Source organism: Narcine bancroftii, chromosome 9, assembly GCF_036971445.1.
Source record: "Narcine bancroftii isolate sNarBan1 chromosome 9, sNarBan1.hap1, whole genome shotgun sequence".
NCBI classification, from domain to species: Eukaryota; Metazoa; Chordata; class Chondrichthyes; order Torpediniformes; family Narcinidae; genus Narcine; species Narcine bancroftii.
The window spans coordinates 26,100,132-26,116,873 of record NC_091477.1 but is presented as its reverse complement, the minus strand read 5'-3'; the positions used below and the strand labels follow the sequence as shown (position 1 = coordinate 26,116,873).

The window sequence follows — 16,742 nt, the reverse complement described above, 5'->3', positions numbered from 1 at the left end:
GCAAATTTGTAGATAGCTTTGTGATTTCGCCTGGCCACACAGTCATGGGTATATAGTGAGTAGAGCAGTGGGCCAAGTATGCATCCTTGAGGTGCGTCTGTGTTGATAGTCAGTCAGGAGGAGATGTTTTTACGATCCATACTGGCTGTGGTATTCCAATAAGGAAGTCAAGGATTCAGTTGCAGAGTGGGGTGCAGAGGCCCAGGGTTTGGAATTTCTTGACCAACATTGAGTGAATAATGATGTCAAAGGCTGAGCTGCAGTCTATGAAGGGCAGCTGGAGTTGTGAGTTGCTATTTTTGAAGTGATCCAGAGCTGAGTGGAGAGCCAGTGATATTGTGTCTGCTGTGGAGCGAATGAGATGATGGGCGAATTGCAGTGGGTTGAGTCCTTTGCTTAGGTACATGTTAATTCTGGCCATGACGAACCATTGCAAATTTGTAATAGCTCCTCCAATATTCTGGAATTACTTCCTCTTAACATACTTTATCTCTTTTAAAGTTCAAAGTTGAAATTTATTGTCAGAGTACACACACGACATTGCATACAATACTGAGATTCTTTTTTCCTGCGGTTCAGGTAGAATTTCCAGTTATTGGTAACTAAACTATTCTTGAGAAGAAAGTTATGTATACAAAAAAGAGAAATATAAAGAAAGAAAGAAATGTAAACTATTACAAGCTCTTGTTTCACTTTAGGGATTGGTGCAGGCTGCAAACATTCACAGTTTTCACTACATTCACAGACGGAGTGGCACGTTTAAGTATTGGCTATAAACAAAATGACGCTTGGAAGAAGAATCAAGAACAATAGTTGTTTATTCAGGAAAAACAGTGAGAGAGAGAGAGAGAGAGAGACACACACACACACACACACACACACACACACACACACACACACACACACACACACACACACACACACGATTATGAGTCATGTGATTGAGACACTTAAAAAATTTAACCAGCCATCTGAAAACACAGAAGTGGAGTGACTTTGTGTGAAATGGACAATTTGGATGATTCTCCCTGTCAGAGGAGCTATTGTAATGGTAATTTTGATTGACCCATATGTGGGTAATGGAGCAGGTTGACCATTGTGATGGTCATTTTGACTGTCCCGTGCCTGGGTTTTGGAAGCATCATGGAAGTCACACGTTTTGTTTTCCCTATGCAAGGAAGAGGGGAGTTGTGACAACCATTCGTATGAAAGGACATTTCTCTGTAAGCCACTTGTCAAAGATTCGTAAGTTTTTGGCAGTCTGATCACTTCGTCTCTCAGCTCCTTCATGATTACTTCGGTGTTTCAGTTTAAAAGTCCGAGTTTCAACACAGGATTTCTAAGACTGAACTTTGGAATGACTTTCCAGAATTGTACCTGAGCTGTAAATGCATAATTGGAGTTAAGGTAGCTAAGTTGTTATATTATTAGTAGTTATTAAAATATATATTGTTTTAAAAATAAAACTGTCTAGGTGAATTTCTAATGCTGCTGGTCTGCGATGTAACAACACAAAAAAAATGTACAATACAGTAATAAATAATGTGCAAATTAAAAGTCCTTGAATTAATATCTGATTGAGTTTGTTGTTGAGGAGTCTGATGGTGGAAGGGTAGCAACTGTTCCTGTACTTGGTGGTGCAAGGTTTGTGGCACCTATGCTTCTTTTCTGTTGGTAGCAGCGAGAACATAGCATGTGCTGGGTGGTGAGGATCCTTGATGATTGCTGCTGCTTTCCGATGACAGTGTTCCATGTAGATGTTGTCAATGGTGAGGAGAGTTTTCCTGTGATGTACTTGGCTGTGTCTGCCATCTTTTATAGGGCTTCTGCTCAGAGGTATTGGTGCTCTCCATTGCAGAATGCAACTGGTCAGCAAACTTTCTACTACACATCTGTAGAAGTTCGCCAGGGTTTGTGATGGCATGCTGAACCTCTGCAAATTCCTCAGGAAGTAGAGGTGCTGATGTGTTTTTTTCACGTTGACATTAGAATGTTGGGTCCAGGAAAGGTGCTCCAAGATAGTGACTCCCAGAAATTTGAATTTGCTCACCTTCTCCACCTCAGTACACCTCTTGTTTTCCCTTCCTAAAGTCTACAATTAGCTCCTTGGTGTATTGTAGAGGGTAATGTCTGCCCATTACCTGATCAGAAGACACCTGCTGCCAATCAAGGTTTTTCTCCGCCCCACCCATAAGTGAATACCTGACAATTGGCCCTTTTAAATACCCTTGTACGAGGCCTTGGGCTATTTGCCTTTGTAATCAATTATACCTTACTGGTATTGAGTCTCTGTAGATTATCTGAGCTGGACTCCCCAGCCTTCTAGTGCTATAAAGGGTTCCATGGTGCTTGTCTCTTCCTCTTTGTTATCTCCGAGGGACCACCCTGCTTCACTCCAGGCCGAAAACTGTGGAACGGCACTGGAGAAATCATTTGGTAAGGTGTGGACTGGTAAAGGGTTTAAGAGTGTCTTAGTTAGTGTCCTGAGTAGCATAGACCTGTGCCTGTACTGAATCAAGGGGTGGCAGGTATCGTATTGTTTCTTTCCCTTGTTGGTATGTAACAGCACTGGTACTCTAGTTCATTGTTGTGTGCATGTATGCTTTATCCCTGTTGCGATCTTCCCATGTGGGTTTTCTATAAGACTGTGTTCAGAGTCCTTGCTTTTGAGACCCATCGAACCTGTTCCCTCACTCATAACAATTGGCACTGTGAGCAGGGTCTCAAAGGCCTTGGCTGAACATAGGCATGGGGGGATGTTTTGGATTAGGTGTAAGAGACCCAATGTAGGCACTGAGGATAGGATCCCTGAGTGGACCGACAAGAGGGAGGGATTTGGGAGTTTGGCCAGCATGCTGGCGGACCTTGGTAAACCAGTAGATTGGTCCAAGCAGTTAGACCTGTGTGGGAGAAAATGGGGAACCATGTGGTTTTCCTCCTTAAGAAGTTAGGGTTTCCCAAGGCTTTTGGCTGTTTGTGTCCTTCCTGAAATGCCAGGTTAGAATTACCGGTCAGATACAGTATAAGTGCGACTAAAGGATAGGGAGAGAGAGGTGCGCCAGCAGCACTGCTGTACACTGCAGGAGGCAGTCCAGGTTGCCCACACCTGAACCAATCACCTCGAGGCCAGAGGTACCAGGGTTACCTGTAGGTTGGTCAAAATGTAGCAGACACAGAGAGCCCTCTCGTCTGGCTGGTATCTGGACCTGCTCAAAATTCTAGCCCTAGTCTGGCACGGGGACAAGCTGGACGAAAGGCTGGAGAATGGGGATGTGTGGATGGACAATGATGAGGAGGAGGTGCCTGAGGAACCTGAGTCTCATCACAACACGCCCTCCCCCCTACACACCCGAACACCTGCAGGCTTGAATTGTAGTCACGTGGTCCTGGACATGCCATGAAGGCACACCCAAACCCCTGCATGCTCGGCCCTTAACCACATGGTCCCAAACCTGCAATGAGGACATCATGCCCATCCCTCATAAAGGGGAGGGGGGAGGGGGATGAGGATGAGGAGGCCTCAGGGGAATGTGCCCATGATCACTCTTAGACTACAGAGACCTGGGACTTCTCAGCCAAAGAACTGACTCAATTGGCAGATCAGTATCGCCAGTGGCTTGGTGAGAATCTGGCTGCATGGCTGCTCCAACTGGGATGAGGGTGTCCCCAACATAAGTATCTCTCACCGGGAGGTCCCCAACATAAGTGTCTCTCACCGGGAGGTCCCCAACATAAGTGTCTCTCACCGGGAGGTCCCCAACATAAGTGTCTCTCACCGGGAGGTCCCCAACATAAGTGTCTCTCACCGGGAGGTCCCCAACATAAGTGTCTCTCACCGGGAGGTCCCCAACATAAGTGTCTCTCACCAGGAGGTGAGTGCCCTGAGGAGCCTTTCAGACCAGCAGAGTGTTGTGCCCTAAGGGTACTGCAGGAAGGGAACTGGGACAGCACTATCGGGTGATGATTGAGTGGGATTTACATGGTCAGTGAGGGCACCAGGGTCATTAGGGAGTGGGCCCTGGTGAACGGCATATATGAGGGAGCCCATGATCATAACTTTTTAGAGAACACCAGGGTTACCAGCGCGTTGGTAGGATACTTGGTCATGACCGCGCACCCTGATTTGAGGCAGGTGGTCCTACCTCTCATGGGACTGGCTAATGGGAGGACCAAGCAGGATGCCATCACCCTCCTGGAAGGGGTAGAATATATGCAGCGTTGGGGGTTGGGGAGAAGAGGGGTAGTGTTCTTAAGGCACAGATGAAGGTTGGAGACCCAACCTCTTGTTTCATGTGTAAATAGTTATACCTGGACCAGGGTGGACCGCCCCAACATCGATGGGATCTTGATCCCTGATTTTTACGCACTATGGAATGAGCATTGTGGGAGAAATCTTGCCAGGGGAAAACCTTCACCCACCCTTGGATCAAGCCTGACAAAGAGGTTGCCCTCCTAACTCTGGAGCACGTGGACTGCTCCCGCCAACACTGACACAGCCTCTGCTCGTCCCCCACTCGAAACAATCTCTCCTGCCCTTAAGGCCGGGTACAGAGACCCGCTGAGACTGGAAATGTCCCATCTCTGCTGGCAGGAAACTTCACTCATGGGATGGCATACCTCCAACCCCCTCCCATAAGGATAAGAAAGGCCCTGGCGCATCTGTTCCATTGCCCTTTCCTGCCTGTGGGACCTGAGGCCACACATACTTGCAGCTTTATGTTGGGAAAGGAGAAACATACAGAGGTAGATGACACTCGTCGACATAGGTGGAGAACACACCATCATCTCAGGCAACCTTGCTCATTGGAAAGGAATTAAGATGTATATAGACGAGATGGGGGGTTTCCTTTTTCCTACGAAGGAAGTCACGCTTTGCATGACCATCAAGAACCAACCTCCTCGACCCCTAACAGTCTTAATAGCAGCACCGCATGAATATATTCTGGGGATCAATCTCTTAAAGGGCAAGTTCACATTCAGGGTCACACATTCTACAGTCGTAGTCGGGGCAGTTAAATGGGAACCAGTTGTTGTTCTTCCTTTCCCCCCCCCCCAAAAAAAAAAGTAAATCACAAAATTCTGTAGACACCGAGGTTGAAGTAAAAACACAAAATGCTGGAGAAGCTCAGCAGGTCAAAGAGTGTCCTTTATGTAGCAAAGGCAAAGATAAATAACCAATGTTTCTGGCTTGAGCCCTTCATCAAAGTATGAGAAAATGCCAGGAAGCATCAGAACAAAGAAGTCAGGGGGGTGGGGGGGTGGAGTGAATAATCTCCCAGTCTGCGGTCTCTCCGATGTAGAGAATGCCACAAAGGGTGCAGAAAATGTCCTCTGGACGTATAAATGAAGTATTGCTTCATGTGAAAGGGCTTTTGGGGCCCCTGACTGTGGTGAGGGAGGAGGTGAGGGTGTAAGTGTTGCACCTCCTGTGGGCACAGGGGAAGGTACCAGGGGTGTGATGGGTGGAGAGGGATGAGCGCACGAGGGAATCATGAGGGAGCAGTCCATTCAGAAGGCCGAGAGGGGAGGAGAAGGAGGTGGTGGGATCCTGTAGTAAGTGCTGGAAATTCCGGCAGATGATGTGGAGGCTGGTGGGGTGGAAGGTGAGGATGAGGGGGGATTCTATGTTGATTGCGTTTGGGGGCAGAGGGGTCCAGGGCAGATGAGCGGGAAATGGAGGAGGTGCAGGTGAAGGCTGAATTGATATTGGTGGAAGGGAAGCCAAGTTTATGGAAGAAGGCAGATATTTCGGAAGTTCTAGACTGGAAGACCTCATCATGGGAAGAGATGCGGTGGAGATGGAGAAATTGAGAGTAGGGGATGGAATCCTTGCGGGGGCAGGGTGTGAGGAAGTGTAGTCCAGGTAGTTGTGTGAGATGGAGAGTTTGTAGTATATGTCAGAAGAAAGCTTGTCTCCTGAAATGGAGACCGAGAGATCCAGGAAGGGGAGAGTGTTATCAGAGATGGACCAGATGAGTTTGAGATTGGGCTTGAAGATGGACGTGAAGTGGATGAAGTTGACAAGCTCATCACGGGTCCGCAAAGCAGCACGATGTAGTCATCATTATACCGAAGGAAGAGTTTCGGGGGGGGGGTGGGGGTGGGGGTGGGGTCCTTGTCTATGTAGGTTTGAAGCATGGATTGCTCTGCAAAACCTACAAACAGGCAGGCATAGCTGGGACCCGAGTAGGCACCCATGGCAACTCCTTTGATTTGGAGGAAGTGGGATGAGTTGAAGGAGAAGTTATTTAGAGTGAGGATAAGTTCTGCCAGGTAGAGGAGGGTGGTGATAGTGTCTTTGGTCAAGGAAGAAATGAAGTGCTTAAGATGCAAACAAACTACAGGCACTTTAACAAGTCTGCCCCCCCCCCCCCCCCCACACCTTGCTGCTGCCCTGCCCGATGTAGTCACTGTAGTGGAGGTTATTGAAGGGCATCCAGATAACTCTTGGTATGCAGTGGTGAATATTGCTAATGCCTTCTCCATACCATTCCATCCCAACTCTCAAGAGCAATTTGCATTTACTTGGGATGAGGGACAATATACATTCTGTTGCCTCTTTCAAGGGTATATTCATAGCCATAATATTTGCCATGGTTTAACCTCAAGCGATTTGCAAAGCAATTTGGTGTCAACTACTCATTATAGCCTCCTACAAGACCAATGTCTCAGAGGCCCTTCATATGTTAATCTTTTCCTTCAAGGAGTGGAGCTGGACAATTAATATTGATAAAGGTGCAGGGCCCCAGCCAGAATGTCCTGTTCCTCGGAATACAATGGCACTCAGGCCAAGGAGATATTCCTGAGACTGACAAGAATAAGATTTTGAATTTTGCCGTACCCTCAAACAAAACTGACACCCAGAGTTTTGTGGGCCTTCTAGGTTATTGGCGCCAGCGTTTACCACGCCTTACTATGCACCTTAGACCACTCTATAGGGTCTCCTGAAAGAAGACCACATTCTTAAGGGGACTGGAACAACAGTCTGCTTTTGAAACAACAAAGCAAGCTGTTGAACAAGCACTGTCTCTTGCCCTCTGCCAGGCAGGTGTCCCTTTTGAATTATAGGTCTCAATCAGTGAGATGGTCACCGAATGGAGCCTCTGGCAGAAGATCCAAAGGCATAGTCCTGATCGATTTCTGGACTAGATCTCTGCCTGAAGCCGTCACCCACTACAACCCTTTTGAGTGCTAGCTGCTCACCTGCTATCTGGTGCCACTGAGCATCAAACAGACACTGACCCTGTTGTCCTTTACCCCCACCTGCTTATAATGTGATGGGTCAAGTCTCCCGATTCCACCCACAAAGCGGGCTGTAAAATGGAAGTGGTATATCACTGCTCAAGCAGAACCTGGTCCAGAAGGGATCAACCGCCTCCATGAGCAGGTCCTGTCATTCCAACAGGCCCAAGACCCAGCCCCAGATATACCCAGAAATTCGACCCTCCCCTGTGTCCTGGATCAACCTTTCGACTCCCTTGACCCTGAGCAAAAATTGCATGCCTGGTTCACAGACGGCTCCAGTCCCTGGAAAGAAAGTAAGCAATATTGGAAAGTGGTGGCACTTTATCCCGCCTTGGGGAAAATTGTAACAAAAGAAGGGGTGGATGGGTCCAGTCAACTTGCTGAGCTGGCAGCAGTAGTGCTTACCCTATGGGACACCATTGGACCAGCCCACATGTATACCAACTCTTGGGCAATGGCCAAAGTTATAGCAATGTGGATGGCAAAAGATGGAGTGGGAAATTCATGGAGGCCTACCTTCCCCCCCCCCCCCTCCCCCCACAGCCCCTGGGAAATGAACACTGGCATTTTGGGATCAGGCAACGCAGAGGAAAATTTTGGTACACCAGGTGGATGCCCAAGCACACAAAAATACGGATAAGGCTATACATAATGCCGCTGTGGACTAGACTGCCCAAATATGCTGTGCCACCGCTTCTCCAGATTTAATAAATATTTTCAAAAATAAACCAAACACTAGAAAATACATCTGGTAGTAGATTAATCAAAAGAATATCAATTGTTAGAAATTTGCATCTTTCCCACTTGGCAATTCCTTTAATTGAACTAAATAGTGCTTGTGAACTTTCAGTGATTGAGTGCAAGTTCAAAAAATCAAAATTGTTGAAACTAAAACTGATTTGGTAATTTATCCAGCCAAACCCATAGCATTTACCAGTATATCGTAATAGCAAAGCTTTTGCTGCTTATTTGATCTGAGGAGTTATAGAATACTGAAGTTAGAATCTAAAGGCACTATCAGGTGGCCAATTGCCCCACATGTAAAGCCGCATGTTTAGGCAATATGCGGCTGTTTTGAGGCCACCTGAATGTGCAGGAGGCGCTCTTGAGGCGAGCTAAGTAACCCTCCTCCGAGAGGGATAATCAGCTGAGCTCAGTGGCTCCCCCAGCCACCTGACATCAGCTGGCTGAAAGCGAATGTTAAAGGGTCAGACTGCTGATCACAGCTGACACTGGGCAGGAGCCGAGTGTGCTCAGAGCTACATCCTGTGCAGCTGTGTCCTTCAGGTGGCCAGCGTTGCGCTTTACACGCTGCCACCTGAACGGCAATTTAAAGGGCCGCTTCTGCTTCTTCAGGCGCATTCTTAGCGTAGAATGCACCTGAAAAAGCCTTAATTGATACGTCCACTTGCCTATATTCCTTTGACACAGAACAAGATGAATCCTTTTCCAATTCTAGATATAAACCATAGAATGCTGCAGCACAGGAATGGGCCCTGAGGCCCACATTGTCTCTGCTGACCATGATGTCAAGTTAAACTAATCCTATCTGGCTGTACGTGATCCATATCCCTCTATTCCCCAAACTCATGTGCCTGCCTAAATGCCACTTAAATAATACAATCGTACCTACTTCCATTTGCACAACCCAGGCATCTACCACTCCACGTATAAATACTTGCCGACCCCTTTTCACCTTAAAGCTGTGCACTGAATATTTGACACTTCACCCCTGAGAGAAAAAAAATTGCCAATCTACTCTGCATCTCATAATAGTATAAACTATCAAGTCTCCGTCAACCTCTGACCAAGTTTGTCCAAACTCTCCTTGTAGCTAATGCTCTTAAATCCAGGCAATATCCTGTTGAGCAACTTCTGAATCCTATCCAAAGCATCTACATCTTCCTGTAAGAAGGCAACAAGAACTGCACACAATATTCCAAGCATAGCAGAACTTCCCGATTTTTATACTCAGTATGCCAACAAGTATCATATTCAAATTTCAGAGATGCCAATTTCATTTGAATTCCTTATAAAAACGTTCTTATTGAAGATAACACAAAGATTGGTGGAGTTGTGGATGCTGAAGAAGGTTATCAAAGAGGTGTCATATGATGCTGAGGAAGGAGTAGGAGGGAAAAACCGGAGCTCCAGGAAAAACAGAGGGAGTTGAGGAAAAACAGCCAACAAACTTTAAAACCTAAAGAGAATATTGAAAGAAACAGAGAAACTACAGAAATGGGGAATAAGGACAAAAAGATTGCCTTAAAAGAAATCTCAACGTCAGTCCCCTGCGAGGATCAAGAATGGTGGTCTTGTGGCGGGGAAGATGGTGAAGCCCGCCCAACATATTCAGAGGCAGGGGAAGAAAAGCCGGAGTCGCAACCCACCCAGCAGGTTGATGGACCGCCTGGATCGCCTGCCCAAGACCCCGAAAGAACTAGACCACGCATGCTAATGGGCTCGGGAAAGAGCTCCAGAGAGGGTGAGCCCCACATGCAGAGGGAGAGAAGGGTGGAAGGCAACGGGATTACTGGCGGGGCAAAGGGAGGCACAGGAACAACGATCCCATGCCAAAAGATCAAGGGGGCAGGGAAAGCATCGGGGATGTGGAGGCAATGTGGGTGACTTTGAGCCAGTGAAGTGGGCATCAGGGAGCAGCAGCGGGGGAAGCAAAGCAAAGGAGGAGGAGGTTGACCTGTCAGCGATGACAGAGAAGAAAAATCAACCTGACCTTGGCAAGTGTGGCAGGTGATTGCCCCAAATGTTACTTCTGTGGGCAGGGTAAACACCTGAAAAAATGCTGCCCTGCCAAGAAGGAGGTATACACTAGATGCGGGAAAAGGGGACATTACGCAAAAGCCTGCCAGTCTAACCTGCCCATGAAACCTAGCAGCTCTGCATGTGGACAGCCGCCACCCAAGACAGCGTGATCAGCGCCATCCCCTCTGCAGAACAATGATGCCACGTGCAAGTCACAGGAGCTGCCATCTTCTCAGGCCTACAGCCCTGTGGGCGGTCATCTTGGGAATTCAGGCCCTCATTGGACTCAAACAGTGAGTCCATATTGGTCTCCATCACCCTGAACCAAGAGGGACCACACGAACTTGCCAGGTCCATGATGGACATCCAAGTAAACGGGCGTGTAACGAACTGTTTGATAGCGGAAGTTCCGAAAGATATTCACCCAATACAGCTAAGTGCCTATTCCTTGAAGTGTGGTCAGTCAGCCATAAGATATCATTCACGCCCATGGGTCCTGTACGGTGACGTTGACTGTTGGAGGCACAGTTTACAAACACTTTAGGCTCCTTGTCATGCTGCGCTCTGTGCCCCCTTGCTACTGGGACTGGAATTCCAGTGCCAATTTAAGAGAGTTACACTGGGGTTCGATGGGCCCATCCCCACCATATGGCCCTCTTGTGCACAATCTGTGGGTTCTCAACTCTCAAGGTGACTTCCCCCACCGCTTTTCGCGAACTTCACCCCGAACTGGCCACCGGGAGTAGGTGATACTACACCACAGACAGAGCGTTCATCGTCAGAGGTGCAGTATTTGTTGGGCGAAGGCATCATCAAGACTTGCCATAGTCCCTGGAGAGCCCAGGTGGTCATGGTAAAGAACAAGGTGAAGAACAGAATGGTCATAGACTATAGCTAGATTATAAAATGGTACACACAGCTTGATGCGTGCCCCCTCCCCCACATATCCAATATGGTTAACCAGATTACACAATATCAGGTATTCTCCATGATTGACCTAAAGTTGGCCTCTCGCCAGCTCCCAATCCTCCTGGAGGACTACCAGTATACTGCTTTCAAGGTGGATGGCCCACCTCTACTACTTCCTCCAGATCCCTCTCGGTGTCACCAATGGGGTCTTCATTTTCTGGCATGAGATGGACTGCATGGTGGACCACTATAGCCTCCAAGCCCCCTTTTCATATCTTTACAGTGTGACCATCTGCAGCCACGACCTGTAGGACCATGATGCCAACCTTTGAAAATTCCTCTGGCCTGCAAAATTCCTGAACCTTACTTATAACAAGGAGAAATGTGTGTTCTGGACAACCTGACTAGCCATTCTCAGCTGTGTGGTTGAAAACGGTATCATTGGTCCTGACCTGGACCTCATGCACCCTCTACTGGAACTACACCTTCCCCACATCCTCAGAGCCTTTAAGAGATGCCTGGATTTCTTCTCATACTATGCTCAATGGGTTCCCAAATATGCGGAAAAGACTAGCCCACTGGTCAAAGCCATCTCTTTCCCCCTGTCAGCAGAGGCCCTCACAGCCTCCAGCTGTATCAAGGATGAATCGCTAAGGCAGCGATGAATGCGATAGATGAGCCAACATCTTTCCAGGTGGTGAGTAATGTGTCTGACTGCACCCTGGCTGTCACACTCAATCAAGCGGGCAGACCCTTTGTCTTCTCACATACCCTCCAAAGTCCTGAAATCTGCCACTCCTCAGTCAAAAAGGAGGCCCAGGCCATCGAGGAGGCAGTATGACATTGGAGGCACTACCTTGCTGGCAAATATTTCACCCTCCTCATGGACCATTGGGCAGTCGCCTTCATGTTCAACAACAGCAGAGGGGCAAAATCAAGAATGATAAAATTTTCAGGTGAAGAATTGAACTGTCCAACTATAACTACGTTATCATGTACAGGCCTGGCAAGCTTAGCAAGCCCCCAGACACCCTCTTCTGCAGGGCTTATGCCAGTATCCAAATGGACAAATTGCAGACCCTCCACAACAGCCTCTGCCACCCTGGAGTGACTAGTGTTACAGGGTAGAGGACCCAAAACTCAGCAGCAATAGATATTCACCAAGACAAATAGCTATTTAAACAAAAGTTGCTTTTAAATATGAAAATAGAATCAAACTTTAACTTATCACTATTAACTTACTTAACCCCCTTTTAATTCTAAGCACACATGTATGTAATGTATGTGTAAGTTCAGAAAGGTTTTTGGTTCACAGTCTAATCTCACTTTTCATTCCTCCAAGTTCACTGGTTGCAGGCAACCATTCTTATACTGTGCACAGAATTTAACATTTATAAAGTTCACCAGGTTTTGGTGCTTGAAAGGTAAATGGTTACCACTCAAGAAGGTTCTTGTCGGTTTAGATAGATATTTGTTGTACGATGGACAGCCAGCCACCTCAGTGTCTTTCTGACGAAACTTTCCCCCTTCTAGGTTCTCCAGATGATAACCTCTTTCTTTCAGGTCACCACAGAGTGCCGTTTTGTTTCTCTTATTCCAAGTGAAACATTAGACAGCCAGTCTTCTCCTCTTGCATGAACCACAATGGCTTTGACCAGGCTGAAATAAGCACTCACAACCCATCTTCAAAATGGGGTTTTCCACATGCTTGCCAGCTTGTCTTGTTCCAGTCCCAGCTGCTGTTGCTGGCTGTAACACTGTAGAAGTGATCTCTCTCTCTCTCTCTCTCTCTCTCTCTCTCTCTCTCTCTCTCTCTCTCTCTCTCTCTCTCTCTCTCTCTGAGAGAAAGCCTGTTTGACTCTCTCTGCTTGTAAAACCACATGACCCTCTTAGAACAGCAAGTTGTCTTCCAGACAGAAGGTGGCTCCGATAAGATCTTTCATCTGTTGACTTTTTGTAAACAACAATCCATAAGTGAAGTCTCTTGGGCACTTTCCAAAGCTCTTGCAAAGACTGTTGGTCCTGACATGTCTAGCATGGGGCATAACTCCACTATTTTAAATAAGGTCTGTCTTAAAGTGTTTGTATGTGACCTACTCTAACAGACCTTTTTCAATTTATCTCCCAAAAACATATCTATATACTCTGTCACATTAGTTCCATTTCATTAAAGCACAGTACCTACCATACTTCATGAAGTATGACCAAAACAATGACCAAAACAATGACCAAAAACTTCTACCATCCAGACAAGAAGCACCTGATCAAAGCGACTCGCCCTTTCGAGTGCCTGAGCATCGACAAGGGGCTTCTCCCTTCCTTGAATCGGACTGTCATCAATAAGTATTCCTGCTTCCCTTTCGACATCCCCTGCCCAGACATGACCATGGCTACAGTCATCAAGGTCCTCCACAATATCTTCATGTTCTTTGGGTACCCCTGCTTCATCCACAGTGACCAGGGGACATCATTCATGAGCGATGAGTTGTGGCAGTACCTGCTGACCAGGGCAACACCATGAGCAGGACCACCAGCTACAATCCCAGAGGGAATGGGCAGGTGCAAAGGGAGAATGCCATGATCTAGAAAACCATCCTCCTGGCCCTGATGTCACGGGGCCTCCCATCTCCAACTGACCTGACGAGGTCCTCCTAGACACACTCCACTCCGTACACTCACTTATGTATGACCACTAACAATACATCTCATGAAAGTATGTTTGCCTTCCCTAGGAAATCTATGTCATGGACTACGCTGCCTGTCTGGCCGAACAACATGGGACAGATCCTACTTCAAAGCACGCCAGGTAATCTAAGACTGACCCACTGGTCGAGATTCTGCCTCCTCTACGCAAATCCCCAGTATGCCCTCATAGCTTTCCCTGATGGACACGAGGACACCATCTCCAACCGGGATTTGGCACCATCAGGTCCCCCTCTGACTGCAATCGACCACCAAACAAACAATCTTCCCCACTGCCATCTTGGGGGTCCCTGAACCTGTTGCTGACCACACTCCATTTCCAGCAACTGTTGTCAGCCATGATGCACCAGCACCACACTCTCTCCTCCCTTCACCTGTCCCTTCCCCCCAGCAAACTCTAACTGGTGATGACAGACCAGTCACACAAACTGCCCAGGGTGCCACTGCTGGCCCGCAATCATTACCATGTTGTTCACTGAGGAAGAGGAAACCCCTGATAGACTTGACCTGTAAAATATGTATGTGTATATATTTGCTTCGTTTTTTTTCTCTCACCCCACCGGACTCTTAAAAAAAGGTGTTATACTATGATTGGCTACTGCGGCTGGACATGCCTCCTGAGACTGATCCTATCCATTACCCTTTGCCTGCTCCCCAGTCTTCCTGCCATGATCAGTCGATGAGGTTGGTTGGTGCTTCAGTCTATCGTCAGTAAAAGCCTATCAGTTTCACAACCTCATTCTTTTGTGGTAATTGATGGTGCATCAATGATCAAACCTCCAATTCCTACTCTAAACTTTCTAAAATGATATATTGTTTTTTTAAAAAAATATACTACCTTTATCATGTTCTTCAGATTAGAACCAGTTTACCTGGTCCCAGCCTAATGGGACACAAATATTTCAAAATTTAAACCCATTTGGAACAATATGGATTCAAAATGAGTTTCAGTTTTGTATCTGGACAGACTACTGATTGACTAAATAATTGGTATTGATGTCCTCTATTACAGAGAAACTTACATTGGAACAGGCAATGCAGCAACTTTGCTGGCAGGTGCCAACAGGTTCTATTGCAGAGCACAATGTAATCAGATGAGGAAGTGTGACTTTTGAGTGCATTTCTCCCCAAACATTGTCTAATTTTATGAATTTTGAAGGTGTGTAGATTCTTACAGATCTCCACTTTCTGATGGCTTATTCTGCAGCTCAATTTGCTGTATTATTTTGCTCAGATTGCGATTCCCTTGCTCCGCTTGTAACAGTTGAATTTCCAGAGGACCCCTGTGAAGTCAGTATTCCCTAATAGTTGAGAAATTTCTGAGGTGGACTGGAAATTGAAAATAAATCTTCCAAATATCAATATCCACTGAAACTTTGTATAATTTTACTTGAGGCCTGCTAAGAAAAAGGCAAAACTAAATTATTCTATTACATCTATTATGCACAACAATTGTGTTTTTCTTTCAATGCTTTAATTAATACAAAGCATTCAGAAATAATTTCAATAATTCAGGTTATTTTAATGATCATTAACATTTTAAAACTGAAAAAAGTAAACATTCCAACTTTAAAATTTGTATAAAATTGTGAGGGAAATTTCTTTGACTGTCATTTTTCTGCAAAACTGAAAATTTAATCCTGCATATCATTATTAATAACCAGCAACTAGAATGGCAAATGAAGCACATTTAATTACTGTTACTGCTGATTCTGATCAGCAAATAAATTGAAGCTTCTTGAGAAAAGTGCCAATAGAAATACAAACTGATTCTTTACAAAATAGTACACTAATGATTAATAATTTATAACTTTATCTAAATTTCTTTTAAAAATATTGAATACTTGTAGAATTTTACTATTTGAATCTTTGTGTTATGTGATAGATGAAATTGAAATAGCTGTTGATAGGATCATTTCCCTCTACACGACAAAAGAAATATAATATTTTAGGTTAGATAGGAAGGTGCTCAAAAAGCCAGGATTTCTGTGAATGGACGAATTCTTTGCCCGAAAAGAAGGCCAGCAAATTAAAGGATAACATGTTTCTACTCTATTTCTTCAAAGGTTATTAGAAACTCGGATTTGCCATATGTTTAAAAAATTATTTGGACTTTGATCTCTCTGCATACTGCTATTTAAAATAATTTGCTAACATGTTTTTAGTCAAATCCAATACCACAAACTTGTAAAGTGGCAGTATGCCATAAAATATTTTATACACAATTTATTCTGCTTATTAATTTTAATTATATTCTCACCTTACTTAACTTAACTAAGTTCAGTGAAATGGTACCATATGTACATGAATTAATAATCCTTAATGTGCAACACCTTTGGCTGAATATCACAACTAAATGCAAATTTTAATGTGCACAAACATTACTTTCTTTACAGTAAAGTGCAGATAAAGCATATATTCAGCAAGCTGAAAAAACTGCCATTGAAGTATGAAAATATCACAGATCTTCACTTTCTACCAAGCCAGGGTAGGATGCGGTACATTGATAGTCTGAGTTCTCCAGAAAACCCTGGCCATTAAGCACTGAATAACGGCTAAAAGTTGGTCGAACCTTCAATGACCTTGTGTTTGAAACGTGTTTCACTGGCCAAGCTATTGGGATAAAATAAAAAATATAATTTAATCTTAAAGTCATTTTGAAAAAGCATAATTACTAAAGAGATAATCCCCAGTTTTTGTTGCTGTTGGCAAGTGCCTTCTACTTGCATATTCTTAATCAGCGACAAAGCTACCTTCACAACTTGCTTACAAAGCAAAGTGTTGCAGGTTCTGGAAATTGAAAGTTAAAACTGACAATAATGTCAATGCTCAGTAACTGAGGCAGCATCTTTAAAGAGAAGAATTGTCATTTCAGATTGAAAGCATTCTAACAGTTATTTTACATTTCACAAATACTGCCCATTCTTTTCTTAATTTACAGAATTTTCTGTTTCATTACATCCTTTATCTTTACTCTTTTCCAACTTCACTTACTTTTGTAGACATCGTTTGAGAAGATCTTCTGTACAATTTAATGAGATTTGAAAATCTCAACTGGCTTGGCTGTCTATTCACACCTATCAACCTCTGTTCCCGTTGATAGGTTCCTATCAATTTTGGGA

The 16,742-nt window shown here is 45.2% G+C and overlaps 1 protein-coding gene and 1 long non-coding RNA gene across 7 annotated transcripts in view; one reads left to right on the top strand and one right to left on the bottom strand.

The window, feature by feature from the left end:
* The window catches only part of LOC138743329 (uncharacterized), a 39,285-nt gene that overhangs the window by 1,023 nt on the left and 21,520 nt on the right, over positions 1-16,742 (top strand). For both annotated transcript variants that reach the window (XR_011344817.1, XR_011344815.1), the window contains exon 2: positions 13,650-13,723. This is a non-coding gene — a long non-coding RNA (uncharacterized lncRNA). The remainder of the gene's footprint in view (positions 1-13,649; positions 13,724-16,742) is intronic.
* Positions 15,122-16,742, bottom strand: part of LOC138743328 (myotilin-like) — a 73,274-nt gene continuing 71,653 nt past the window's right edge. For all 5 annotated transcript variants that reach the window (XM_069898503.1, XM_069898506.1, XM_069898505.1 and 2 more), the window contains one exon: positions 15,122-16,233. In XM_069898503.1, coding sequence (XP_069754604.1) covers positions 16,079-16,233 — 155 coding nt within the window. In that variant the 3' untranslated portion in view covers positions 15,122-16,078. The remainder of the gene's footprint in view (positions 16,234-16,742) is intronic.